We start from the raw sequence: 26,893 nt of genomic DNA on the forward strand, positions 1-26,893 counted from the left end.
TTCACATTGATAGTTTCAAATCTACTGTCAAGAGCTGCTACCACTGTATTGGTGAGTTCAGTGATCGTACTTTCTATTATTCCTCAACCAGTCTCATCAGAGGTGTTCGCCATCTTAGCTTCTTGCGACTTAGGCTTTTCCTTTTTTTTCTTTACCAATTTAGATGACATTCCTTGACTCTGTAGCTTTAAAAATCTGTCCATGTGCCAGAGCAAACTTTGCAATCATTGTCCTACTTATTGCAGGAAAAATAGTCACTAAAAAACAAGCTTGTTTGCGCTTCCACACATCTTGCTGTGCTCACCGCACCATGGGATTTCAAAAAGGGCTCATTTTTAAACCAGACACTGTTTTTAAACCCCAGACTTTTATTGTAAGTGATTACAGCGTCCTTTTACACTAATATCCTTTTATAAATAAAACCTGAACTACTTCTTCTCTTTTTGTGCAGGATCCTAAAAGTAGCATACTTTTTATATATTAGTATAATATAGTAACATACTATATTATATTAATATATAACAAAATATTTTGTTAGTCTAATAGAAGGTGTGTCCCCCTTAGTATTCTGTTTTTTTTAGGAACAACATGACTGCAAACATTGTGATCCACAGAAACAAACATACGGGCCGATACAGTAAGGAGCAGTAGGAAGAGCTGCGTTAGTGCCGGGCGCACCCGCGTTTGCACGCATACTCACCTACCGCTCGATACTGTATTTAAATAGCTTGCAAATGCAAGCCGCGTCCAAGAAGAATCTGTGACGCGTTAGGCCCACGCAACCCATTTTACTGTATAGGCACTTAATACAGCGCCTATACAGTAACCTGGGTGCGCTGGTACCTGTCATTTCAAATGACATTTGAAATGACAGGCACCAGGAAGTGGATCCCAACTTTAACCCATGAAAACTTACTTTTTGTTGCTTTCAGCCCCTTCCCTTCTCTGCCGTCCTCTGGAGGGGGCAGCCGGCGGCGAAAGCAGCTTGCAGAGGTTCCCCCCGCGCAGGTCCCGGTTCTCCTGGCTCAGCCCTCATCTGAAGATTGTGAAGTCAGGTAAGAGCCCACTGTTCTGTGCCCTATCCAGTCATGGCGCGAGCGGAGCGAAGCGTACTTTCATTGGCTTGAGCACCCCTCAATTTGGGCGCTCAAGCCAATGAAAGCACATGGACGGGCGTGCGTGACGTCATGCCGTGACGTCACGCCTGCCCGTCCATGTGCTTACATTGGCTTGAGCGCCCGTCAATTTGGGCGCTCGACGTCACGCCCGCCCGTCCATGTGCTTTCATTGGCTTGAGCGCCCGTCAATTTTGGGCGCTCCAGCCAATGAAAGCACATGGACAGGCGGGCATGACATCACGGCGTGCATCACGCACGCCCGTCCATGTGCTTTCATTGGCTGGAGCGCCCAAATTGACAGGCGCTCAAGCCAATGAAAGTATGCTTCACTTCGCTCGCGCCGTGACTGGAGAGGGCACAGAACAGTGGGCTCTTACCTGACTTCACAATCTTCAGATGAGGGCTGAGCCAGGAGAACCTGGACCTGCGCGGGGGGGACCGCTGCAAGCTGCTTTCGCCGCCGGCTGCCCCCTCCAGAGGACGGCAGAGAAGGGAAGGGGCTGAAAGCAACAAAAAGTAAGTTGGTAACATGTCAAGTCGCTTCAGGAGGAGGGGATTTTAGGTTTTTAGGTTTCCTTTTGGGGGAAAGTTTGCCGTCTAACCTTACCCCTGCCTCTAACGCAAGGGTAGGGGTAGACGGTAAATTAGCAGGTTAAACGTGCGGCAAAACGGCAGGGTAAAAAAGCGATAGTCGGGGCGCGCGTTACTGTATGGCAGGGAATAGCTAATTCGATCGTTTACATGTAATATACATGCCGCGGGCGGAAGGGGTTACCCGGTGACTTAAAGAGGCGGTAAGAGTAGGTTAAAGGGGATTGTGTATCGCGGGTTGGACTTACGCGGCCGAAAAGTGAGTAGAAAGCGGGTTAGGAGCAGGGTAACCGCGGTCGCACTTTACTGTATTGACCTAATAGTGTACTTTCTCAGCACCGACAGTTATGTCGGGTCCTAGTACTACAGTAGCAGGGAGTGCTGCTGCAGATGGTGAGAGAGACAAAAAATTATGTCTGGTACTGAGTCAAAATATCTTAGTGTCTCTTAATTCCTTGTATGTTAGTATTGAAGCATTTTAATCATTTGAACTTCAAATGGCTTACTCATAAGGTCATTGATGCAGGGATCTGGTCTGGAAGAATGTTCCCCTACAAAAGTGCTGCTCTGCTTTGTAATTTTATGTCTGTGTAGGCTGTGGAGGAGGTCTGTTTTATAGCATCTTATACAGCACTGAACGGTTTTTGTTCACGAAGCTGAGAGGGACACCCAGTGGCAAGACGTTGGTATTGAGTATTTATTCCTTCAACATAAATAGCAAATTAAAAGGAGCAGTGCTGATATGTGGCTTATGGGCAAGCCCCCTAGTTTTCTGTGATACAGTCTTAAGATCCTGTAGAAAATCTGCAGCATATTTGCAAAACTTTTACATACATCTGCAAATATTTATGCATTGTTTGATCTGTACAAATACCAATTTATTGTGAACATCTTTATAGAAATGTCATTGTAAACAGTTTATAGCACTGGATATTTGGAATGTGGGCCAGGGCTACATTTTGGCCTCCTCCAGTCCCTTCCCATCCCCCTTCCTTCACTTGTTGCCTCCATATTCCGGCTGCAGGGGTATCAGCAGTAGGCAGTGAATGTGGAGATGTATCCAGTCTGCATTCATGGGCACCACAGCGGCTGCACCCCCTCTAGGCTTCCATACAAGAGGTGGGACCTGGGAGTGTGTGCTGGCTCAGTCCCCATGCTTATTGCTGCTACCATGAAGGGGAGGGGAAGCTAAGGGATCTGAGGTTCACAGTGGGGGTGAGGGGTGGGAGAAAGTAATTGGAAGTCCCACTGCATCCTGCCTAGCAGCGCTCTCCTATGGTTTTGAATGAAATTTGGTAGGATTGCTGGTATTTTAGTAAGACCGTGTCCTATCTAATTTCCTCCAAATCGTATAGCGAGCACATGTGATTCATGAAAAAGGATAGATGGACAGTGATGGTCATGGCAGCAGGCATGCTTCTCATTAAAGGAAAAGCATCTAGAATAATATTCAGCCTTCACTGTATACGAATAACTTCTTATTTCTGTTTCTTTTCTTTCTACATTTTAGTTTCTTTTCTTTTCTTTCTTTTCTTTCAGTTCTTTTGTCTTACCCTGTTTTCTTTGCAGTTTCTCTCACCTTCTCCCAAAAGTACTTCATTTCCTCTTATTTGCCTTCACCCACCTCAGTTGCTTCTCCAACATGGTTTCTTCCCTTAGTCCTGCCCTCCTCTCTAGTCTTTTAACACTCCCTCTTTCTTCCCCAGTCTTTCATTCCTTACCCCCTCTTATTTTTCACTGCTCCCATTTTTCTCCCTCATTTCATCTTCTCTCAACTTATTTCCCCCACCCTTACACCCCTTCTCCTTTTCTATTTCCACCCCCAACTCTTTGCTGGTATAAGAGCCCTCTAAAACGAGAAAAGCTTCAGAGAAGGGAAAACTAAACAATAATGTATATAATAAATTATTTAAACTCCAGCCATAACCTTCTAAAACTTCCCATTATATTAAAACTACATGGACAAAATTACACATAACACTTATTATTGCAGGCAGAAGGATTCACTATGGGTCATCATGAGGGGGCCAGAATTCTGTTTGCAGCCTGTACTGCATGAATAGGGAGGAACTGCCCACAAGGACACTGCTGCAGCTGCGGCTGCTTCACAAATGATGCTGCATCCCTTCGCCCATGACACCCTCTTTGAGTAACTAGGCCTGGTGTATTCAGTTCCTTTCTGAGGAACAGCCAGATCCCTGACAACAATCAGGAATGATCCAGCCACCGACATGCACCCAGATCTCAGTGCTCGGTAAAAACGTTATTGATCATGCATGGAAGTTCCCATGCTCACTGCCTCATAAGCACCTCAGACTTTCTTCATCTGAGCAATTTCATTTATTATTTATAACATTTATAAATTGTTTTCCAGGTTTTACAATAAAATCTTCCAAAGCGATGTACAACAGAGTTTAAAACAAGACACAAAATAAAAACAATAAAATAATGCATAGCAATTGCATGGACATGTTCCAGTCTCTCTCTTTATTTTTTTCAGCTTTTGATTTTGCGCTTTGTTGCTGTTTCATTGCTTTTCTATATTTCTTGCTGTTGCTTTGGCAGCCTCTCAAACAGAACTTTTTAGTTTTAAAAATAAAAAAAAAAGTTAAGATGAGTGTGCAGAAGTCCAAGGCCAAGAAGCCTGCATTAAGTAGCTTCAAGGCCTGTATCTGTGGGCACCAGATGTCCATTACTGATACTTAGGAGTTATGGAATGCCTTAAGAAGAAGGTTTAGCTATTTGGCCCCGGTCCACCTTAAGACAGGAAATTATGAGTACAGGCTGTCTCCTCTGGTTCAGGGATATAATGTAGGCTGAGAGAAGAGTGAGGGGGAGCCCCAGGACTCCAGGAATGTAAGTAAAAAGGGAAAGGTGACCCCTTGAAAACAGCTGATCTGTTTATACTGATATATAATATAGGAGAGGGCAGCTCCTTACATAGCTGGCCTGAATTTATGTTTTGCAAACTGTGATTGCTGATGGTTTTGTTGTACTGTAAAATAAAGCACTTGAAAGAGAAAAAGCCTTAGCCACTCATCTCTGTGCCACAGTATGCCATCTACTATCATTCCTTGAGCCTGGACCATGATTCCTCCAACTGCTATAGCTGTGGTCAGATGTCCCCTAGGGTGTAGCTGTTACCCATAGTGGTCCTGTTGCTGTGTTGCCGCCGACTCCTCGCAGATGCGGCGGTCCTAGGAACGCTGCTACGCTGCCTGCTGCAGCACCCTTAGGCGCAGCCGCGCTCTTGTTAAAGGGCCTGCGGTGGGAATTCCCGGCGGCGCACGAATTGAGCGTCATCAGACTGCCCCTATTTTAAGGAACTCTGACTTGGAACCTGTGCCTCAGCTATAGGTCTTCTGTCTGACACGTTTCTCTGCTGCGTGCCTGTTTTGCCTGATTTGGATTGCCTTGGACTCTTCTGTGCTTGCTGCCTGTCCGGATTCGGATTGCCTTGGACTCTTCTCTGCTTGCCGCCAGCCATGATTCAGATTGTGACTTAGACTCTTCTTACTTGCTGCTGCCCTGTTTCGGACTGTGCCGGCCAGTCCCTAGTTCTTCCAGTCCCTAGGCTTCCTAGTCAACTTTGCCAAGTCAGGCCTCGATGTTCTGATTTCTGCTAGGAAACCTTCAACCAGAAGAACCTATGGCTTTAAATGGAAGATGCTTTTAACCTGTTGCAGGGCCAGGCAGTTGGATACCTTCTCATGTGACCTGAGGGACTTGCTTCAGTATCTATTCATCCCTTGTCCTCAAGCATTAGCACCTTTTCAGTCAAAGTTTATTTCTTTGCCATTGTGGCGTATCTCCAGGAGGAAGAAGGGACCCCAATCTCTTTCCACCCCATGGCATCAAGATTCATGAAAGGACTGTGAGAATCTAAATCTCTGGCCAATAAATATCCAGTGCCTTGGAACCTCAGTGTAGTCCTAGCTCAATTCAGGAAACCTCCTTTCAAACCTCTCAATCCAATGGATTTAAAGTTTCCCACCTGGAAAGTGTTGTTTCTCAGTTCTGCATCTTCAGCATGAGGAGTAAGTTAGCTGCAAGCTCTGGTTTCATATGAAACATATAAATCAAAATACAAAAAGGCAGGAGAAGCATACACAAAAGGAACAAAAAAAGCTTTACCCAAATATCTTGTTCTAATGCTATAATAATTAAAAAAGGAGAGAGAGACTTCAAAAACCAATGGGAACCAATATGCTGAAGGCCACTACGATCTTGCAATCATAGGTCAGAAAAACTTCCTTAATATATCCTTTATTCTTTTATGTTCTTTAGAATGTTTATTGCATTCTTAAATTTGGATAAAAAGCATTCTATGTGCTTGACCCCAGAGAATATTTAACAAAAAACTTATCTTCAGTTAAGAGATGCGGAACCAAAAGCCCACATTTGCCACCGTTTCACAAATTTGCTGCATTAGGGCTTTTCAGCACTCTGAATCTTCATGCAATCTTCACATTCTTACAAATGAAGCTGAATCACTCTCACTTGAACTTCAGTGTAAAAAAATTTTTTTTTTTACATTGAACTTCAAGTGAGAGTTGCTAAATATTCTTTGGGATTATAAAACCATAGTGTGATTTTTATTCAGAACTAAGAGACTCAACCTTACCTTCAAGCTTCTCAGCTGTTCATGTCTAGTAGATTGGGATTGGCAGATACCAAGAACTCTGTCTAATTGCCTAGAGAACTCTATCACACGCTGTTATGCACTGGCTGGATTATAGATTACAGACTCTTTCAAGGTTTATTAAGTGAGAGCCATGATGACTTTAGTGGCTCATCACAGGGCCATTTCTATTGAAAACATTTACAAAACTGCGACAATGACAGAACAATTGAATATTGACACGGGTCTAGCAAATCCAGCAACACGTTTGTAAACAGTGAGAGAAGAGTTTCACGAATGAGTGATGGACTTTAATTATTTTAGTTAAAACTTCACTAAGATATACCATAAAGATTTTTAAATACATTGATCTTATTAAAATTGAGCACAATAATAAAGTACAGGTAGGAGGAAGGTTGGTTCATGATTACAATTTATTATCTATACTGCATGCAAGGCTAAGGATAGCAGGTTGCAGTTATCATATGAAACCATCCTTTCCCTACTTTCAATATTTTTTTCTGTAAATATACATATAAAAAATTAAAAAACAAAAAAAAAAATACTATATAAAAAATTGTGAGTTTAAGGGGTGGGGAATAGAGATTTGTAGTAACTTTGGACAAGCAGTTCTGCGCAGCCTTTTCTCCCAATAATACTTGCTCTGTTGGTGTGGCCGAGTTGTCTTTTACGTAAGTATTTCCGCTGTGCAATCCTCAATCTGAGACTCCCCACCTGTAATGGTTAATTCATGCCTGCTTGTTGATGGAGAAAGATAGTTTGATTACCTGTAAACAGGGTTCTCCCTGGACAGCAGGATACTTAACATCCACCTACCTCCCTGGAGATTCAACTACCTCGCTAAAGCTTAAGATTTGGAAGAGACAGAGATTCATGAGGCACCATGAGCATGCGGGAATTTCCGTACATACTCAATAATGTTTGCTGAGCTCTGAGAGCTGGGTCCATGTCAGCACCATTGGTTGATATCACCCATGTATAATAGATAATTCATCCTGCTGTCCAAGGAGAACCCTGTCTACAGGTAAGCAAACTTCCTTTTTCTGCTATGTAATCATAAGAACATAAGACATGCTATACTGGGTCAGACCAAGGGTCCATCAAACCCAGCATCCTGGGTCCAAAAGTGGCCAATCCAAGTCACAAGTATCTGGCAAGTACTCAAACATTAAATAGATCCCAAGCTACTATTTCTTATTGATTAATAGCAGTTTATGGCCTTCTCCTCTAGGAACGTATCCAAACCTTTTTAAAACCCAATTATACTAACTGCTATAACCACATCCTCCGGCAATGAATTCCAGAGCTTAATTATGCGATGAATGCAAATTAATTTTCTTCGATTTTGTTTTAAATGAGCTACTTGCTAACTTAATGGAGTGCCCCCTAGTCCTTCTATGGTCTGAGAGAGTAAATAACCAATTTACATTTACCTGTTCAAGTCATTTCATGATTTTGTAGACCTCTGTCATGTCCCCAGTCAGCCATCTCTTCTCCAAGCTGAACAACCCTAACCTCTTTAGCCTTTCCTTATATGGGAGCCATTCCATGCCCTTTATCATTTTGGTCGCCCTTCTCTGCACTTTCTCTGTAACATGATTAACACAATGTGCAGAATATAGGATATGATATTCATGTAGACAATATAATATATATGTATGGAAAAGGGATCCATATTCAAAGGCATTTAACTGGATAATATAGGGGCATTTTGGGGCGGAATTAAGTTAGCTGGATAAATTATCTGGCTAACGCTGGATAACTTATCTGGCTAACTGTGGTTATGCCATAGAATAGTCCTAAAGTTAGTTGGATAAAGTTCTTTGGCTATCATTAAGAGATTGTCAGATATATTCAGTGATGCATTTGTGCTACAAAATATCTTGCAAAATATAGCCAGATAAGTTTATCTGGCTAACTTTATAAGCTGTTCAGTTGCTGAATATTGCCCCCTAAAGGGTATAAGTGTGCAATACTTTATTTGTACATTTTGTAAAATCTTCCTAAAAATGTAGGAAGGGCCACCCTGCTGAGGCTTCAATGTTCTGTGCTACAGCACAAGAGATCTCCGATTCAGCAGGGCTGGGCAAGCTTTTGCATGCTGTGGAGATGGTATGCTCAAGCATAGGGAATGAAGGGAAGGCAGATGTTGCTACATTGGCCAGAGACATTGAGTAGGTGCCTCAGAGGGAGGGCCAGCAAGAGATTCCTGGCTGACTGAGCATGACTGGGCAGGGATGGAGGCCATAGAGATGGCTGAAGGTATAAGGGGTAAATAAAGTATAAATAAAATGAGTAGAGTGCTTAGGTTGAAAAATTGATCCATTGGTGCTAAATATACAAACAATTGTTTTGATTGTTTTGGAGAAGGTGAAGATGGTTCTGGAGAAGGTGCACCTTGAACTTTCTGGGACGGATTTTCAAAAGGTTACGTGCGCTGGGCGTAAAGACCCGGGACGCGTGTAAGTCCTGGGGCTTGCAAAAAGGGGCGGTCTGGGGGGTGGGGTGGGGTCAGAGGCTAGGGGGGAAAGGAAGGGAAGGTGGGGTGGGGGATTAGGGAACGGGGGAAGGCAGTGTGGCTCAGCGCGGGCTCGGTGCACTCAAGGTGCACAATTGTGCACCTCCTTGCACGTGCCGACCCCTGATTTTATAACTTGCGCGCGCAAGTTATAAAATCGGGCATACATGTGTGCGCTGGTTTGAAAATCTACCCCTCTGTGAATATATTGATGATTTCTTCGGAAAAGAAGTACAGGGATGAGGAAGAGCTCTCTGTGTATTTGCCACTAGAAGAGAATAATGCTGTAGATCAGCTTTGGGGAGACAGAACTTTTCTCTTTCCTTTCCTTACTCTTTTGGAAGGAGGCAGAGGTTTCTATCTATCCATCTCATTTCCTCGGTCATAGTAGCCGTATTGATGCTGGAGAAAATCTGGATTTTTTTGCATGTTGTGATGGCATTTATTTAGCCCACATGAAAATTATATAAAGATGACATCATTCATGAACTTTCAAGACCAGATGGTTATAAAGATCTTACCTGAAGAAGGGATTTATATGGCTGAACATTGCTCATGTACAGTATTATCTTTGTAACTTGCAAGTTGATCAAATAAAAGGTATCACAATCTGCAAAGAATTGTGTTTGTCGTGCACAAAAGTTTCATTCTATTTTGGAGAGAGAGCTTTCTGCCTTTGCAGACAACAGTGCTTTAGTTTCCTTTTTCTCTGGACATACCTCAACAGGTCCGTATTGTATTCCCTTGCAGAGCCTTCTCTCCCTGGAACAGATATTGAGCTCCAGAACATAGAAAACAATGTAGTAAGCATAGAAACTTTCTTCAAAGCTTGGCTGCACGACCACGGAACCGACAAGGAGCACCTTCATCTCCTGCTTCCCTCGGGCTGCTTTTCAGTCACTTCCCGTAATAGTCCAAGTATGTTCTGATCACATGCATGGCTCCTGCTTTCGTGACATTCACAGCTGGGCCTTGTCCATCTGTGTCTACCTCAGTGTGGCTCTCAGTATGTAAAATAACGATAATAATCAATGGAGCTGTGCTTTTGAATAGCATAACAAATATATTGTTCATATTGCAAGTGAGAACAAAATTGTTTACCTTCTTCCCCTTAAAGACACTGGCATAGGAAGGACAACCAAGCCTTGTTCTTGAACATACCACTGTCTATCAAATAGAAAATAATTTCATGTTATGACAAATGTCATAAACTGTACAAGTATTTTATTGTGACAAAAGAAAATGTTTGAAGGGTTCCTAGCACTGAAAATACTGCATGGTATACTTATATTATTTACACATGAGGCTAGAGAGCAGCGAATATTAAACAGTCCAAACACTTTTGAATTAAAGCTCAATTCCATTGTTTAATATATACTTTTCAAAGCGGCTACTCCAAAAGTCATAGATGCAATACAGTAGTTTTCAACCAGGACCTGGTTTGGACTGTTTAATATTCTCTGCTCTCTACCCTCATGTGTGGCTAAGATTTGGAGAGCAGTTATCTCCTTTTCCTATATTGGATACTTATATTATTTAACACAGTCTGGATTTAACTAGAGCTGCTGTAAGCATGTTATTGTTAGACTTGATGGAGTTTGAATCTGCAGTCTTGGATTTATTTATTTATTCCAGACCATGCACCTGTCACAAAACTGCAAAGTCTTCTGCTGGCTCTCGGAGAAGTCCTAGTATTTTTATTCTGTTTTCCTGGAGAATCAGACCCCCCACCCCCAATGCACACACACTCACTATTGAACCAGCATTATGTGTGCTGCAAATTGTGGGCTATATATAAAGAGCTCTAGCCTGAATCACCTTCTGCTGCCCTACAGAACCACTATTCATGTGCCTCCTGATTTCCTGTAACTGTTCCTGTATTCTTGCCTGGTAACTGTATTTTTGCTTGATTAACCTTACTGTTTTACAGTCCAGTTTCTATATTCTGTTTGTCCAGTTCCAGTATTTCTGCCTCATGCTTCTCCCCTGGTTCTTCTCCAGCCCCTAGATTCCATCAGCTTTACCTCCCCAAACACACATCTTCCCTCCATGACAGCCCCTGATTGCCAAGCCCAGATACTCCCTGACAGTTGTTTGTGGTTCTGAAGTGCTCCCTGTAATCTGGTAAATAATTCATGGACACCTCCACTACCAAGAACACAAACTTCCAAGGAATGTATTTGGCTTCTCTGTCAACCATCAGCTATGAATCAGCCGTAATGTATGATAGAAACCACCTGATGGCACTGTCACAGATTCAGCTCTTAGAGCTCAGTAGAAGTCTTACTTAGCATCCGTGGGAGTTCTTATGAGCTGCAGCTGTCTTGTGAGCCGCTCAGTCTTTCTTTGTCTAGCTACCAACTGACATGTTTCCCAGTCTCTCTCGAAAAAATGTGACCTTGTTTTTTGCTTTAAATTTACATTTGTGAATCCTTCCTTATCACAGCTTCAGCAACCCTTCAACAGAACTTTACAGTTCCACAAGAAAAGTTAAATCTTTGAGAAGAGAAGAAAATGGAATAACCCAAGGCCAAAAAGCCTACAATTAGTGGGTTTAAGGCCTGTGGGTGCAGGCGTCACTTGTCCATTACAGGCACCCATTCTGTCTGCTATTGCTGCCTGGATCCAGACCATGATTCGATTAACTGTGCCAGTTGTGGTCAAATGTCCCTGAGGGCACAGCAGTATTGTTCCTGGAAGATGGAGGCCCTGCAGAAGGCACTATTAGGTAAGACCCCGATTCAAGGGCAAGCAGCAGAGCTGCTCCTCTCGGAGCGAAGCCCCTTCAGATTCTCGGCACTACAAGAAGCATCAGTTGAGGTGAGATTAGACATCATCTTCTCCCCTGCAAGTCAAAGAAGGCTTCCTCACCCATGGCACTAGCTCCAGGATCCACCACAAGAGCAGGGATTGAGTGAAGTTTAAAAGACAATGCTGTGAGGCGAGGCACCGAGAAGAGTAGCTAAATGGTAAGAGGGATCCCATATGAGGCCGTCTCCCTTGGTACTGAAGAAGCCAGTGCTGTTGGCATGGAGCTCCACTGGAGGGGACCTCCTTCTCGATGCTGAGAGTACTCCTTCAGCACAGGTATTTTCCTCCTTCCTGGCACAGAAGATCCCCATGATGCTAAGCCATTTGTTTTATCCAGACCCATCACCATCCAGAGTGACTTACATCTTATCAGTGATGAGCATAACATCAAGGAGTACCACAGTGCCTTCAGTCACATCAGAGCAGACCACTTCAGCATGCAAGGACAGGCATCCTTCAACCTTGGAGCTTTGAGCCCTGGAGCAAGGAGTGAACCTGTTGGTGCCATTGATCAGACCTGGAGCTAGTTAGTAGGATGCATTGGTAGAGCTAGCACAAAGTGCGTCAGAACTCATTGTTTCTGCAATGGCAACTTTTGCACCCACAAGTTCCTATTCAATACTACCTGCAGCAGAAGCCCTCAGTAAGGATGAGCCTATATGGGTGTCAGAAGAAAATATCTTTCCAACAACTCCAGTGAAAATGGTTCCTTAGCCTCTGGAAGCCTAGCTATCGGAACTGGTGAAGAATTTCTTTGCCTCCTCAAGGCCTGAAGACCAAAGAAGGAAGTTGAAGCCTCCTTTGTTTAGAATGGAGGAGCTTTTCCCTAATATTGGGATTATTCAGAGTCCATGGGAGATTCAGATTTCACCTCAGGGATTGCTGGTGGTAGGATTGATCCCTTGTCTTTATGTAGTAGATTCATTTCTGAGAAAGTCCTTTCATGAATTGGAATGGTAAGAAAGGCGGGATCAGCTTATCCTGAACACCTACTGGTTCTTTCTCCCTCAGATCAGTAAAGGTGTCCTCCTTGATCTCCCTCTTCATCGTTGGAGTCCTGATTGAGCATCCCTCCTTGGTCAAGTAAGGACAAATTAGCAAAAACTTACAAAGACACCCAAGGTCACCCAACCACCCCCTGCAACAGAACTCCCAAGCGGACACAAACATGCTCAGTCCCTTTGTTTATTAACTGCCACCTTGCTACCCCATTGCTCTGTACCTTTACCTGCTGTACTTTAACCTGACTGTATCTGTACCTGTCCCTCTCTGTACATATACCGGACCATGATGTTGATCTTTGTACTACCCATCTAAACTATCCCTCCTGTCGAAATTTGTAAACTGTTGTGATGGCATAACCGAATGATGGTATATAAAACTTGATTGATAAATAAATAATAAAATAAATAAATTAAAAAATGCTGTCCATTGACATGAAAGAGGAGCAGGACCTGAGAATGGATGTTTTGGCTTGTTGCATTTTTTCCCAGCCTCTGGAAAACTCCGAATCCATCCTGATAAATGGCCTCCTCAAAGATTGTAAATGAGGATGTCTCAGGCTCCATTATCATGTCTTCTGGTAGCCCAAAAAACTGATTTGAAGGGCAGAATCCATGCTTCTGTAGGGTTTGGCATAGTCCAGCTACTGCACCGCTCTGTAGTAGTGGAGTCAACATTGAAGCTGGCAAAATGCATTCAGGATCATTCCAATGCTCCTCCTAGGAAAGATCTGAAGGCATTAGATATGTCTGGGAAGAAAGTCTTCCAGGGGTCCATGTTTAGCACACATATTGTGGCTCACCAGTTGGTTATGGTGTAGTATTTACATGAGTGTAGATAAAAACTGTAGCCTTTGGCAGAATCGTCAGACACTGGGCAAGTGGACATTTACTGAGCCATGCAAAATGAGGAGGAATGTGAAAAGCATCTCATTCACTTCATGTATGAGGCATTTGGCACCATGGCCAGAAACACAACAGTTTCTCTAGGAGCCAGAAGGCTTGTAATTGCAAGCAGGTGGCCTTTATAAAAATGTACATGTCTGCCTGTCAGGTGTGCACTGTATGGAGGGAAAATTATTTGGAGATGGGTACAGGTGATGATGGTTCTGATTAAGGAATATCAGTTCACTCTGCAGTCACTGTCAGCTGCAACTGGAAATTGGCCAGTTCCTATCAGATGCCAGTACTTCACCTATAAATGCCCATTTTGTCAATTACCTAAGAACATAAGAACATGCCAAACTGGGTCAGTCCATCAAGCCCAGCATCCTGTTTCCAACAGTGGCCAATCAGGCCACAAGAACCTGGCAAGTAACGTTGCTAGTAATAGCAGTGGCTATTTTCTAAGTCAACTTAATTAATAGCAGGTAATGGACTTCTCCTCCAAGAACTTATCCAATCCTTTTTTAAACACAGCTCCACTAACTGCACTAACCACATCCTCTGGCAACAAATTCCAGAGTCCAATTATGCATTGAGTGAAAAAGAACTTTTTCCAATTAGTTTTAAATGTGCCACATGCTAACTTCATGGAGTGCCCCCTAGTCTTTCTATTATCCGAAAGAGTAAATAACTGATTCACATTAACCCGTTCTAGACCTCTCATGATTTTAAACACCTCTATCATATCCCCCCTCAGCCATCTCTTCTCCAAGCTGAAAAGTCCTAACCTCTTTAGTCTTTCCTCATAGGGGAGCTGTTCCATTCCCTTTATCATTTTTGTCGCCCTTTTCTGTACCTTCTCCATCGCAACTATGTCTTTTTTGAGATGTGGCAACCAGAATTGTACACAGTATTCAAGGTGCTTTTCTTTTTTTTAGGATAGTCCATAATGCTTCTTCACCTCACAGCCCTTGCAATTCAGTTGCTTGGATATTTTTTTTTTTAGATAAAAAGCTACTCCTCCCCCTTTTCTGTCCTTTCTGTCCTTCCTTAACAAGTTATAGCCTGGGATGACAGTATCCTAATCATGAGACTCAGTGAACCATGTCTCCATAATAGCAACAAAGTCCAATTCCACCTCCACCATAAGGGCCTGCAGGTCTGGGATTTTATTGCTCAGACTACGAGCATTTGTGGTCATAGCTTTCCGCTGCTCTTCCTAGTCACCTTTTCTGTTCTTGTGAACTGATTGATTATTTTACTTTCTCTTCCTATTGCTTGGAGGCAACTTGCCAATTTCACTGGCCATCTCCTGCCACCCCTGATTCTTAGTATAATAGTCATATACCAACAAATGTTTTCAGAATTGAGCCCTGAGGGGCTAGTTTATATCTTTTTACATTACACATTGAGGGGATTAACACGCTGAAAGAGAACAGAAAGGCTTAACGAAGCCTTCATAAAAACTGAAAAGCACTGCCCAATACATAGAAAATAGAAGGATTTGGTTGGCCTTCAGCAAAAATAACTGTAAGTTTCAGGATTCATTGTCTTAAACTTTTCTGTTTCTATGGATGGAAACTGCTGGTCCCCAGATCCTGTTAATAGAAATGTAAAAACTGAGAAATTGACGAGTAGATTTTCAGGCTTACCTGCCTTTCTCTGTTTTTTTATTATCTGCTGCAACAATATAGATTTTACTTGATTGCCATCTTTACCCTTGTTTTCCCGCCAGTGATTTTCTCTGTTTTGTCCCATGGTTTTTTTTGGTTTTTTTTTATACTTCTGTGTTATTTTTGCTCCCCTTACTTCTCTTTGGAAGCTAGTGTATGCATCCACAACCTTGCCTGGGAAGAAATGATTCCTTATGTTGCATCTGAATTTGCCCCCTTTCAACCTCATATCATGACCTTTTATTCTAAAGTACCCTTTATACAGAAAAAGGTTTGCCTCTTGTGCATTGTTTAGAGGACAATTGTCAAAGCCAAATTGCCTGTCTGAAAATTGCCCTTACTCAGTCCAGCCAAAAAAATGCACACGGTTCCACAATTTGGTACTTTTAGCCAAATTTGGGAGAGGGATTCCTGGGGCATTCTAGACAGGATAAGAAATTAACCTGAGTAGATTATATTGTCAAATATGTGCATATTATTTTCTGTTAAAATTCTACCCACAGAAAATGCGCGTGCAAAAGTCCAATTTTAAAGGGACACTGTGTGCATGCAAAGTCTGCAGGTAAAAAGTACCCGTAGATATACCAAACTGGATAGCTTGAAAATTGTCTCCTTATACATTTGAGCTATTTGAATGATGTCAGGGTGTATCGGAAAACTCCCTCAGACTACCTAAAAGGTTTCTCGCCTGGTCCTCTTAAAATCCAAACCCACAGGGAATCCTGGGTGAAGGGAAGAGCCACTCACCAGATTTTAAGAACTCAGGAAGTGGAAGGTTTAAACAGGCCCCAGGGAGCAGGTAGAGACCCACCCTACACTAAGACCTGCTACATTTAAAGATTATGAGTTACCTGAAGTTAAGGTGAGCTGCACTGTTGTTTTGTTTTTGGTTTGTGCACTGTAAATAAACTGCAACTAAGGAACAACCAGAATCTGCCTCCTTATTTCTCTGGCTGTTTCACAAGTCACTACCTCTCAAGTTACCACATATGGTGTTAGCGGTGGGATCTTTTGCCTAAGAGCACAGGCAAGAGTTCACCACCACAGCAGCAACGTTTTTTTTTTCTTTCTTTTTCCTGGAGCCTCCCAGTTCCACTCACCTTCCCTTCGTACAATTAGCCAGACAGGCCAGCAGGTTTTTTTTTTTCTCCTCTTCTTTTTCCAGAGAGTGACTCAGTTTGGAGGCAGCGGAAAGAAGTGGAGGAGCAAGTGATCCAGGTCATTGCTACAGGGTAGCAGCAACAGTAGAACGCCTTGCAAACCCAAATTAATCAGCAGCAGGCTCTGTGAGAACAGGTGATGCAGCAGCATACAGTGCTAACCCAGATAGCACAAGCTGTGCAAACCATGGTAACCAGTCTACCTCCTGTGTCACTGACACTACTTAAGATGACACCTGGAGAAGACCCCAATGGTTTCCTAAAAAACTTTGAACGCACAGCATGACTGGCAGACTGGTCAGAGGACAGGTGGGCTACCTATCTGGGGAATCTACTCACTGGGATTAGATAAGATGCATTCCAAACCACCAGTCTGGAAGGGAGGGCCACATACTAGGAAGTCAAAGCCGCCATTCTAGAGGAAACGGGACTCACCCCAGAAGCCTACTGACAGTGATTTAGGCAAGGAGTTCTGCAGGCTCGAGAAAACCCACGGAACTTATTCCATAGACTTAAAGATGTCACTTGGAAGTGGCTGCACCCGGAAGGGAAGACCGGGGTGGAGGTAGCCAAAGCGGTTCTGCTAGAACAATTCCTAGACAGCCTAGAATGGCCCTTGCATCAGTGGATCTGCCATCACCCAAACCTTATGGTGGAAAAGGCGCTAGAACTAGTGGAGGCCTTTCATCAGTCTCAGACTATGTCTGCATCACCATGACTCCCAGATAAGCCACTTGACCTGGGTAGAGGATGCTGGAGTCCTAAGATCAAAAAGCCCTGACAACCAGTGGTACAGCTTCAACCAGACTTTTCACTTCATCCGCAAGCTTCAGTCAGACTACCATGTTTCAGCTGTGGAGAAAGGGGGTCATTTTGCCAGAGGCTGTCCCTGCAGGGAAGATGAACCCATGGATGTTAATCCTGAGGCCCCATACTTTTGTAATTTTGTGGATATCCCCAGCCAGGGGGTCTCAACTTTTGTGATTGTGGTTGCACTAGATGACCTTCCAACCCAAGCATTGGTGGACTTGGGAGTGTGAAAATGCTTTTTCAAAGAGTTATTGAAGCGAGTCCAGATTGACTATGATAGAGTAGTGAGCCTGGAATGTATCCACAGGGACCACTGGCAATATCCAACAAGCTGAGTGCAACTAAAGACCTCAGTCAGCCAAGACCAAATTAAGTTGGGAATTCTTCCTTGGCTACGCTACCCTACCCTACCCTGTGGTGATTGGACAGGACTGTCTGAACTTCAAGAACCTATGGAAACAGCTCACAATGGTCTTGTCTAATTGTAACAATGAAGAAATGCAGTTTCATGAACTATTTCCTTTGGAGGATCCTGATCTGTATCATAAAAACTCTTAAGACTCCTAAGTCTTGGAGGCAGATGCCAACAGGACAAATACAGTTATGCTACTAATTTAGAGGCAGCCAAGGAGGAAGGGTTGGAGTCAGGGGAAGAACAACAAACCACCCAGAATGTCTTTTCTGACCCCTTTGAGTGGGAAAAGGGGGGTGAACCGGGGAATTTCTGGTGGGTCCACAGAGAGGATGATTCCTTTAAGTGGGCCCAGGAACATGTACAGAAGGTGGACATCTTATAGACCTTATCCCTCCTTATTTTGTGATGAAAGGAGACCTACTTTACTGAGAAACCGAGGGAAATTTGGAGGGGGAATTGATAGAACAACTCCTAGTTCCCAAACCGTATCACCAGAAGGTCATGCAATTAGCCTATAGCCAGCTTTTAGGGGGTCACTTGGGGGAGGAAAAAACCCAAGGGAAAATATTGGCACAGTTCTATTGACTGAGCCTATATCAGCAGGTCCATCTGTATTGCCAGTCCTGCCCTACCTGCCAACTCACTAAGCCTGCTGGATTATGGGCAGCCCTTCTCATACTCATGCCCATAATTGAGACCCCTTTTGAAAGGGTGGGCATGGACCTTGTGGGGCCACTTGGGGTCACTAGAGAGATCTACCTGAGGTACATACTTGTCATCCTGGACTATGCCACAAGATATATGGAGGCATTACTGCTACAGAATATGATGACCCTGACTATGGTGACCACCCTAATGGAGGTTTTTTTTCATGTCTTGGGCTGCCCAAGGAGATACTGAAGGATAAGGGAATACCATTTGTGTCCAAGATAATGAAACAGTTCTGCACCTTGCCTAACATAAAAACACTACGTACATCGGTGTATCACCCACAGACCAATGGCCTTGTCAAACACTTCAATCAGAAGCTCAAACAAATGTTGAGGAAATTTGTGGATGAAGACAGCAAGAATTGGACACCTTGCTAACCTATATGCTGTTTGCAGTTCGATGGGGTTTTACCCTTTTGAGTTGCTATATGGGAGGAGACTGAAAGGAATCTTGGACATAGCCCACGAGACTTGGGAAGACGAAAGGAATCCCAGGCAGAACCTCATTGACTATGTTCTCTGAGTGCAGGATCACTTAAAAAGACCAGGGAGGTGGCCTGCCTATGCCTAGAGAAGGCTCAGGCTACCCAAGCCAGAGATTACAATCTCCCCACGGACCAAAGCATATTCCAGCCAGGGGACCGTGTCCTTGTCTTCCTCCCATCTTCAGAAAGCAAGTTGTTAGCCTATTTGGAAAGACCCTATGAAGTTTTGGGGAAATCAGGATCTGTGGATTGCACAATAGCGCAGCCAGAAGAAAACTCAAATCCACCATGTCAACCTCCTGAAAAATTGGATTATACAGGATGTGGAATGGTACAAAAAGGAGAGTTTGGCCCAGAGGTCGGACCTGCAATGGACCAAGCTCAAGTTCCTTTCGGAGAGCATCTGTCCAGTGCACAGACAACTGACTTAAAGCAACTGATAAAATGAAACAAAGAGATTTTCTTGAACCTACCTGGTTGTACCCACATGGTGCAGCATGACATCATTACGTCTCCTGGAGTTGTGGTATGGCAATGACCCTATCGGATTCTCGAGGCCAGGGGCCGCCTCACTGAGACTGAAGTAAAGGAGATGTTCCAGCTCAGGGTTATAGAGGAGTCTAACAGTCATTAGTCCTCACCCATAGTTCTGGTGCCAAAGCCAGATGGGAGCATAATGTTCTGCTTTGACTTTAAAAAGTTCAGCAAGGTCTCAAAACTCAACACATACCCAATGCAATGAGTGGAAGAACTGATTGAGTGTCTAGCATCAGCTCAGTTCATCTCTAACTTGGACCTTAGAAAAGGCTATTGGCAGGTACCTCTCATGCCAGTGGCAATGGAGAAGACTGCATTCTCAATGCCAGGGGGACTTTTTCAGTTTACTGCCATCCCATTTGGACTCTATGGCCCCCTCCCCCACTGCAACATTTTAACGCTTGGTTGACTGCTTGCTCCGCCCACATTACGGGTATGCAGCCATCTACTTGGATAACATTGTGGTATACAGTCCGAATTGGAAGACACATCTAAGCCAACTCCAGGCCTTGCGAACCAGTATGAGGAAAGCAGGACTAACTGCTATCCCCAAAAGTGCTTGCTGGGAGGGCAAGTCCAATGGTTACACCCTGAGGAAAGGCAAGGTCCATCTGCAGACCAGGAAGATTGAAGCAATCATCTGGGTGCAGGTCCTGCAAACAAAAGCGAAACTGAGAGCATTCCTAGGCCTTACGGGATACTACAGAAGGTTTATCCCCCAGTTATTCTGAGAAAGCGGAGCCTCTCACAAGGATGTTGTTGAAGAAAGCACCAGAGAAGGTCTAGTTGTCAGCTCTGAAAGAGGTAATATGCTCTGAACCAGTCCTGATAAGCCCGGACTTCACTGAACCATTCATAGTGCAGACTGATGCCTGAGAAGTAGCTTGGGAGCCATCCTAGTCCAAGCGAAGGATGCCCAATAATATACTGTAGCATACATTACCCGGAAATTGATGCCAAGAGAAAGGTATTACTCAACAGTTGAGAAAGAGGCCTTGGCAGTCAAGTGGGCGATAGAGACCTTGTGCTACTACCTTCTGGGGTGGCAGTTCACACTCATAATGGACCACCAACCATTCCTATGAATAAATAGAAATAAGGAGTCCAATGTGAGGGTGATGAGGTGGTTCCTGGCCCTACAACGCTTCAATTATCGAATACGACATAGGGCAAGAAAGTAAAACATCAGTGTGGATTTCCTGTCCAGAGAGGTGTCTCTTGTACAGGCAGGCGCTCATCCCAACAAGGCTGAGCTGAGAAGGAGAGTATGTGAGAGAGTATATAGAAAACTCCCTCAGACTACCTTAAAGGATTTGGCACAGCTGTCTTGCCCATTCATCCTCAAAATTCAAACCCACAGGGAATCCTGGGTGAAGGGAGGAGCCCCTCACCAGAGTTTAAGAACTCAGAGCCTGGAAGGTTTAAACAGGCCCTGGGGAGTAGGCACAGACCCACCCTACGCTAAGTCCTGCTACGTTTAATGATTGTGAGTTATCTGAAATTAAGGTAAGCAACACTGGAAATAAACTGCATCTAAGGAACAGCCAGAATCTGCTTCCTTATTTCTCTGGTTATTTTCCAAGCCCCTATTGCCTAAGTTACCACACTCCCCTCTTCCATATTTAGGTCCTTAAGTCTCATCAGATTGGACTAATTGTGCAGAGTTTGCACCATTTTATGAACTCTTCTCTGGACAGCCTTTATTGTATATACCTCGAGACCTGCAGTCTTCAGAAATGGACACAGTACTCCAGGTGAGGCTCACCAATGATTTGTAGAAATGCATTACCTTTACCTTTTTTCTGTTGGTTGTGTCTCTTTTTGTGTACCTTAGCAATCCATTGGTTCCCCCAATTGCTTTGTCCCACTCTTTAGCAACTTTGACATCACCAGATATGATCACCCACAGATCCCACATCTGTTTGGTGGTTGGTAGTACATTCCCCCTATCATGAACTGTTCCCCTGGGGTTTTGCATGCCAAACACTGTTCACAAGATACTGTTGCCTCTGGAAATACTCTGATAATATAGATTTTTCACATATACCAATTTATAAAAAATATAAGGGTGCTAAAATATTATTCTTCTATCCATAACAGGACAACAGACCGAGGGCTAAGGTGATCAGATGTCCTGCAGTAGGAGGGATAGTCACATTTCTTGATTAAAAGTCATTGCCATTTTTGTTTTCTGCTCTGTAATAAGTCCATATAGTTCAATGCATGTCAGTGGGGTTTTATAACATGTCCTTTATTCCTGCTACATCTTCACAAAAACGGTTCACAAAATAACTTTTGAAAGTTGACCATCCTAGTAGAAGCTGCAGTTTTTTTTATTGTTCCTGCATCCAGGGTTACAAATAAATTCCCATTTATTTCATCCTTTGTGATTTCTTTTACTCTAGTGTGTGTGAAGTGTGACATCCAGGAGAGACTACTAAATCCAGCTCTGCTGCCCGGCACGGCCTCCGAAGGAGCCAGAAAGTTAGGCAGTGGCAGAGATGCAAATACATCCTCTAAGATGGCTCCTGGACCGACGGCATCCCTCCACAAACTCCGAATTGTGAAGTATGTGACTTACTGGTCTACAGATACACACAAAGTAGGGATGTGAATCGTTTTTTGACGATTTAAAAAAATCTTCAGATATTTTTTAAATCGTCAAAAATCGTTAGAGTCGCGATACAATAGAAATTCCCCCGATTTATCGTGAAAAATCGTAAATCGGGGGAGGGGGGAGGGTGGGAAAACCGGCACACCAAAACAACCTCTAAACCCACCCCGACCCTTTAAAACAAATCCCCCACCCTCCCGAACCCCCCCAAAATGTTTTAAATTACCTGGTGGTCCAGTGGGGGGGTCCCGGTGCGATCTTCCGCTCTCGGGCCATCGGCGCCATTTTGGCTGCCACTAATATAAATGGCGCCGATGGCCTGATAAAAAAAAAACCCACCCGACCCCCCCCCCAAAAAACTTTTTACACATACCTGGTGGTCCAGGGGGGCCGCGGGGACCGATCTCCCGTTCCCACGCTATCAGCTGCGCTAAAAAAAATGGCGCCGATGGCCCTTTGCCCTTACCATGTGACAGGGCAATGACATTGCCCTCACAATGACATTGTGAGGGCAAAGGTAGCGCCGGCGCCATTTTGAATACTGGCAATATGGCCGGAGTGCAGGAGGTCGCTCTCGGACCCCCGCTGGACTTTTGGCAAGTCTTGTGGGGGTCAGGAGGCCCCCCAAGCTGGCCAAAAGTCCCTGGGGGTCCAGCGGGGGTCCGGAAGCGATCCCCTCACTCGGGCCGTATTGCCAATATTCAAAATGGCGCCGGCGCTACCTTTGCCCTGTCACATGGTAAGGGCAAAGGGCCATCGACGCCATTTTTTTTAGCGCAGCTGATAGCGTGGGAACGGGAGATCGGTCCCCGCGGCCCCCCCTGGACCACCAGGTATGTGTAAAAAGGTTTTTTGGGGGGGGGTCGGGAGAGTGGGGGAGGCTAAGGGGTACTTTTAAAGGGTCGGGGTGGGTTTTTTTTTTATCGGCGCGGGCCTCTTAACGATCAGATTTCCCTCCCCCCCAGCCGAACCCGATCGTTAAAACGATCGGGCACACGATTCACATCTCTAACACAAAGTATGAACCTAGCCAAAGTGGAGAGAATATAGTGTACATATTAGCTAGAGAATATAGAGTCTTGCGCTGAAATAGGGAGAAGCGACCCTTCTCTTTCCATATAGCAAACTAGTTTGAAATGTGGAAAAGGAATTATTGATCAGATCTGTGGAAACCTTATTCATTTTGGTAAATTAAAATATAAATATTTCATCATTTTAGCATGATTATTGGGGCTGGTTTTAAGAGGATGGAAGAGGGAAGTAGGGCGGTTGCCAGGAGCCAGTACCAAACGGGTCCACTTTGGCAAAGCTGAATGTCACTGAGGCGGAGCTTCAAGGCACCCGGCTCTAACTGGGCCCTACGCTTAGTTTCTGGGCCCTGGTACATCTGACATCAGTCCTGGTGCTTATAACATACAGAAACATGTGCTTTTAAGATGCAAACACTCAGGTGACATTTGTTTTTACTGTGTAGAGTACTGTTTTCAGTTAAAAGTAAAGCAGAACACGATGGAAGTGGTCCAGAAAGAGGCAAACAAAATGGTGTGGGGTCTGCATCAAAAGCCATAGGAGATGAGACTGAAGGACCTGAGTATGTATACCCTGAAGGAGAGGAAAGGCAGGGGAGATACGATACAGACTTTTAAATACCTAAAAGGAATTAATGATGCACAGGAATCAAACCTTTTCCAATGGAAAGAAAGCTGTAGAACTAGGAGTCATGATATGAAACCCCGAGGGGGAAGACTCAGGAACAACGTCAGGGAATACTTCCTCACAGAAAGGATGCTGGATGCATGGAATGCAGAGGCTGAAGAGGAAAAGGAGGAGAGAGAGGGCTATAGGGGGTGGATGAAAGGTAGGAGAGAGATTGCTGCGAGGGGGTGGTGGCAGGAAGGAGAGAGGATTGTAGAAATTTGGGGAGGAAAGGAAGGAGTTTCAGACGTCTGAATGGGGTGGGGATAGGAGGAGTAGAGGAAAGTGAGAGGTGGTGAGGGATCAGTGTTGCCAACCTCACTTATTTACCGCGCGTTTGGGCTTGTTTTTTTTCGGGAATCGCTTTTTTTTTTTTTTTTTTTTTGCAATTCGCGGGTAGCTTATTTCTGGGCTTTTTTCCCCCTACTCGCTTTTTATTTTTGGGCTTGATGGGCAGGACTTGTGCCCTGCTGTTTCTGTCACCTCTGATTGGCTGCTGTTCATCAGACAGAGAGTTGAGCTGAGCTGCGGCCCTCCCTGGTGCTGTGACTGGAAACTGTGAGGAAAGCGGGTGGGACCTCAGCAAGCACTTTTCTCAGTGACTACTTTCTTGTGGCCCTGCCCCTACCTCTTCCCTAATGCTGTGACCAGAAGTATGGGATTAGGGAACAGGGTCCTAGCTCAGATTTCCTGGCAACAGCTACCAGCTGCTCTAACTTCTGCACCTCAGGCAGTTTAGCAGCAAATGTCCGCTGCCTTCCAAGAGGCGAGGGCCAAAAGCTGCTTAAGCTGCAGAGGAGGGGAAAAAGGAGCGGACAGAGGAGAGGGAAGAGAGAAAGTGGTGGTATGGAAAAGAGAGCGAGGAGGCATGTTCAGGAGCTGAGGGGGCAGATGAGAAGGAGGCACCCTTCCCCCATCTGTCCAGTCCTGGTCTGTGGAAAAGTTGGTGTTTGTGGGTGGGTGGAGAGGGGGATTAGAAGACGGCCCAAAGCCAACATGGTAATTTCCACGCAGGGTGGGAGGGGGGGTGGGATGCGGCGGGAAGGAGACTGTTCAGACTGCTGTGGCCTGCACCTCGTTTTAATGCTTTTGAGTGGCATGGTGGGTGATCCAGGCATTGTGCCTGATATGCTTTTTACTTTGGGGGGTGGGGGATTGGGCCTGCTGACCTGTGATACATAACAAAGATATTAGGCTTCACAGAAGTAAGTGTAGAGCCTTAATTTACAATGTGATTGTGCCCTGTTTTTTCCTCCATTGCACTCATGAAAGTGTTTTGTATAAATACTTTCTAATAAAAGGAGTTTAAATTGCTGAAAAAACAAGCCCAAAAAACGTGCAAAGTGCACTTGCTCTTTCATAGCTACCTGGCAACACTGAGGATAGTGGAGAAGAACAGTGAGAATGGGAGTATCTGGGGGGGAAGGAAGAGAGTGAGAGGGCTGTAAAGTGAGTGGAGTTGGCAAGTTGAGAGGGGTAGAGGAATATACATGGGAAAGGCATTTCTTCTGTGGAGGAATTTTTGAATCCTTGATCATCAGGATCCCTTTTTATTGTAGAATTCAAACATTGTACACTATAGAATTAATCATTTTGCTGCTGAAGTGCGTTTGTTTCCTTTGAAGGGCTATAAAATCAAACGGTGTATGTGAATCGGTGCTGTATGGGTTGCCTTTGCTCATCAAACCAACGATCTGCTGGCAGCTGGACTGGGATGAGCTTGAGACCAACCAACAAAACTTCCATGCTCTCTGCCATTGTTTGCTGGTAAGTACAGTTCCAAGCCCCGGCCTCAGGTTATTGTGCAGTACTTGCTAAAGATTTCTTAACAGGGTGCCTAAATGTAATCTGTGAATCCTGACTGCAACTAGCTAAAGGGTATCTTTCTACTGAAATCCAAACATTACTTAAGTGCCTCATCAGGTAGAGAAGTTCCATGAGCTATCACAGTGATCTGAGATCTTTTATCTTCCACGTATCAGATGGGACCTCTGGTTTAATGATTCTCTTGACAGAAACACACTTTTGGCAGTTTTGTAACATCTTGTAGGGCAGGGGGAAAAGGTGGTGGTTACAGTACAGTTTTACAGGCATTGAACCACCAACATGTTCTGTAGTGCTCAGTCTTTCATGGAGGTCTCCCACCCATATACTGAACACACCGAACCCTACCTTTAGCTTCTGAGATCTCACAAAATAGTATAATCTAATCACTGAGGGATGTGTATCCTGCCTCTCAGCTGCAAGAGATCATTGAGAGAGGATGTGAGAGTCACCATGAGCATTCTTTAGATCATACCAGGTGGTTTCCTGTTCTAATAGGTTTCCAGAAGCGATCTTGTACTGCAGTCTCACAAGTACCATCTCCCTCTTGTATGTTTCAGAAGAGAGAATGGGTGTTGCTGGCAAAGAGTGAGCCCCAATCTGTAGGTCCTAGCTGGAGCATCAGTGTTCATACCTATTACATCATCATGCCCTCCAGCTCATTCAGGCTGCTGGCTAAACCTGTGGCAGTGAGAGAGCTGTTGCTGCCATGTGATATTCCAGCCACACCTGAGGAACCACCAGAGATGGCACTTCACAAGATAGAGGTAAAAAAAAAGTTTGCTGCCATTCCCAGTGTGACATCCAAGGGATCTGTCAGAAAGAATGCAGGGAGTCCTCAGTAAAACATGAGGAAATTTTACCGCTGAAGTGCAAGGAGAAAAAGAGATGACCAGAGAAAAGCTGTCCTGTTGACTCCTATTCTGAAGTTTCATGTTAATACTGAGTTACCAGCAGGCATGTCATCAAATTATTACATTGTGGTGTAATTACATAAACAGGGTTAGCATGAAAATATCCTCATCAGATATTGAGGTGTCTTTAAAAATCAGCAGAGGCATTAGAAAAAAACCATAACTTTTAAAAATGGGCATTATTCTCTCCCTTTCTCACATACTATCTTATGTTGGCTTAGATGACCTGCTTACGTAAAAACTTTATTTTGTTCTTCCACATTCATAAATTTGTATTGCATTTTTGAAAATGATATATTTATCTACAGTAAATTCAAAGAACTTTTTGATGTACCTGGTTGTCCCATTTATACCTCCAGGGCAAGTGCTTTTTAAACTCTAGAGACACTAAACTAGACCATCTTCAGAGAGGCAAGCCCAATTGAAAATGTGCATTTTGCAAGCACTAATGTTTATGGCATTGTTAGTATGCTTTAGAAGACTCTTATTG

At 44.1% G+C, this 26,893-nt stretch overlaps 1 protein-coding gene across 6 annotated transcripts in view; it reads left to right on the plus strand.

Moving 5' to 3' along the window:
* The window catches only part of M1AP (meiosis 1 associated protein), a 114,429-nt gene that overhangs the window by 63,711 nt on the left and 23,825 nt on the right, over positions 1-26,893 (plus strand). For 5 of the 6 annotated variants that reach the window (XR_003855701.1, XM_029595960.1, XM_029595950.1 and 2 more), the window contains 4 exons: positions 9,620-9,787; positions 21,762-21,924; positions 25,291-25,432; positions 26,050-26,256. Coding sequence is in view for 5 of the 6 variants with exons in the window: in XM_029595960.1 (XP_029451820.1) it covers positions 9,620-9,787; positions 21,762-21,924; positions 25,291-25,432; positions 26,050-26,256 (680 nt within the window). In the remaining variant the exon portion in view is untranslated. The remainder of the gene's footprint in view (positions 1-9,619; positions 9,788-21,761; positions 21,925-25,290; positions 25,433-26,049; positions 26,257-26,893) is intronic. The other variant, XM_029595969.1, reaches the window with a different exon arrangement.

Source organism: Rhinatrema bivittatum, chromosome 1 (assembly GCF_901001135.1).
Source record: "Rhinatrema bivittatum chromosome 1, aRhiBiv1.1, whole genome shotgun sequence".
NCBI lineage: Eukaryota > Metazoa > Chordata > Amphibia > Gymnophiona > Rhinatrematidae > Rhinatrema > Rhinatrema bivittatum.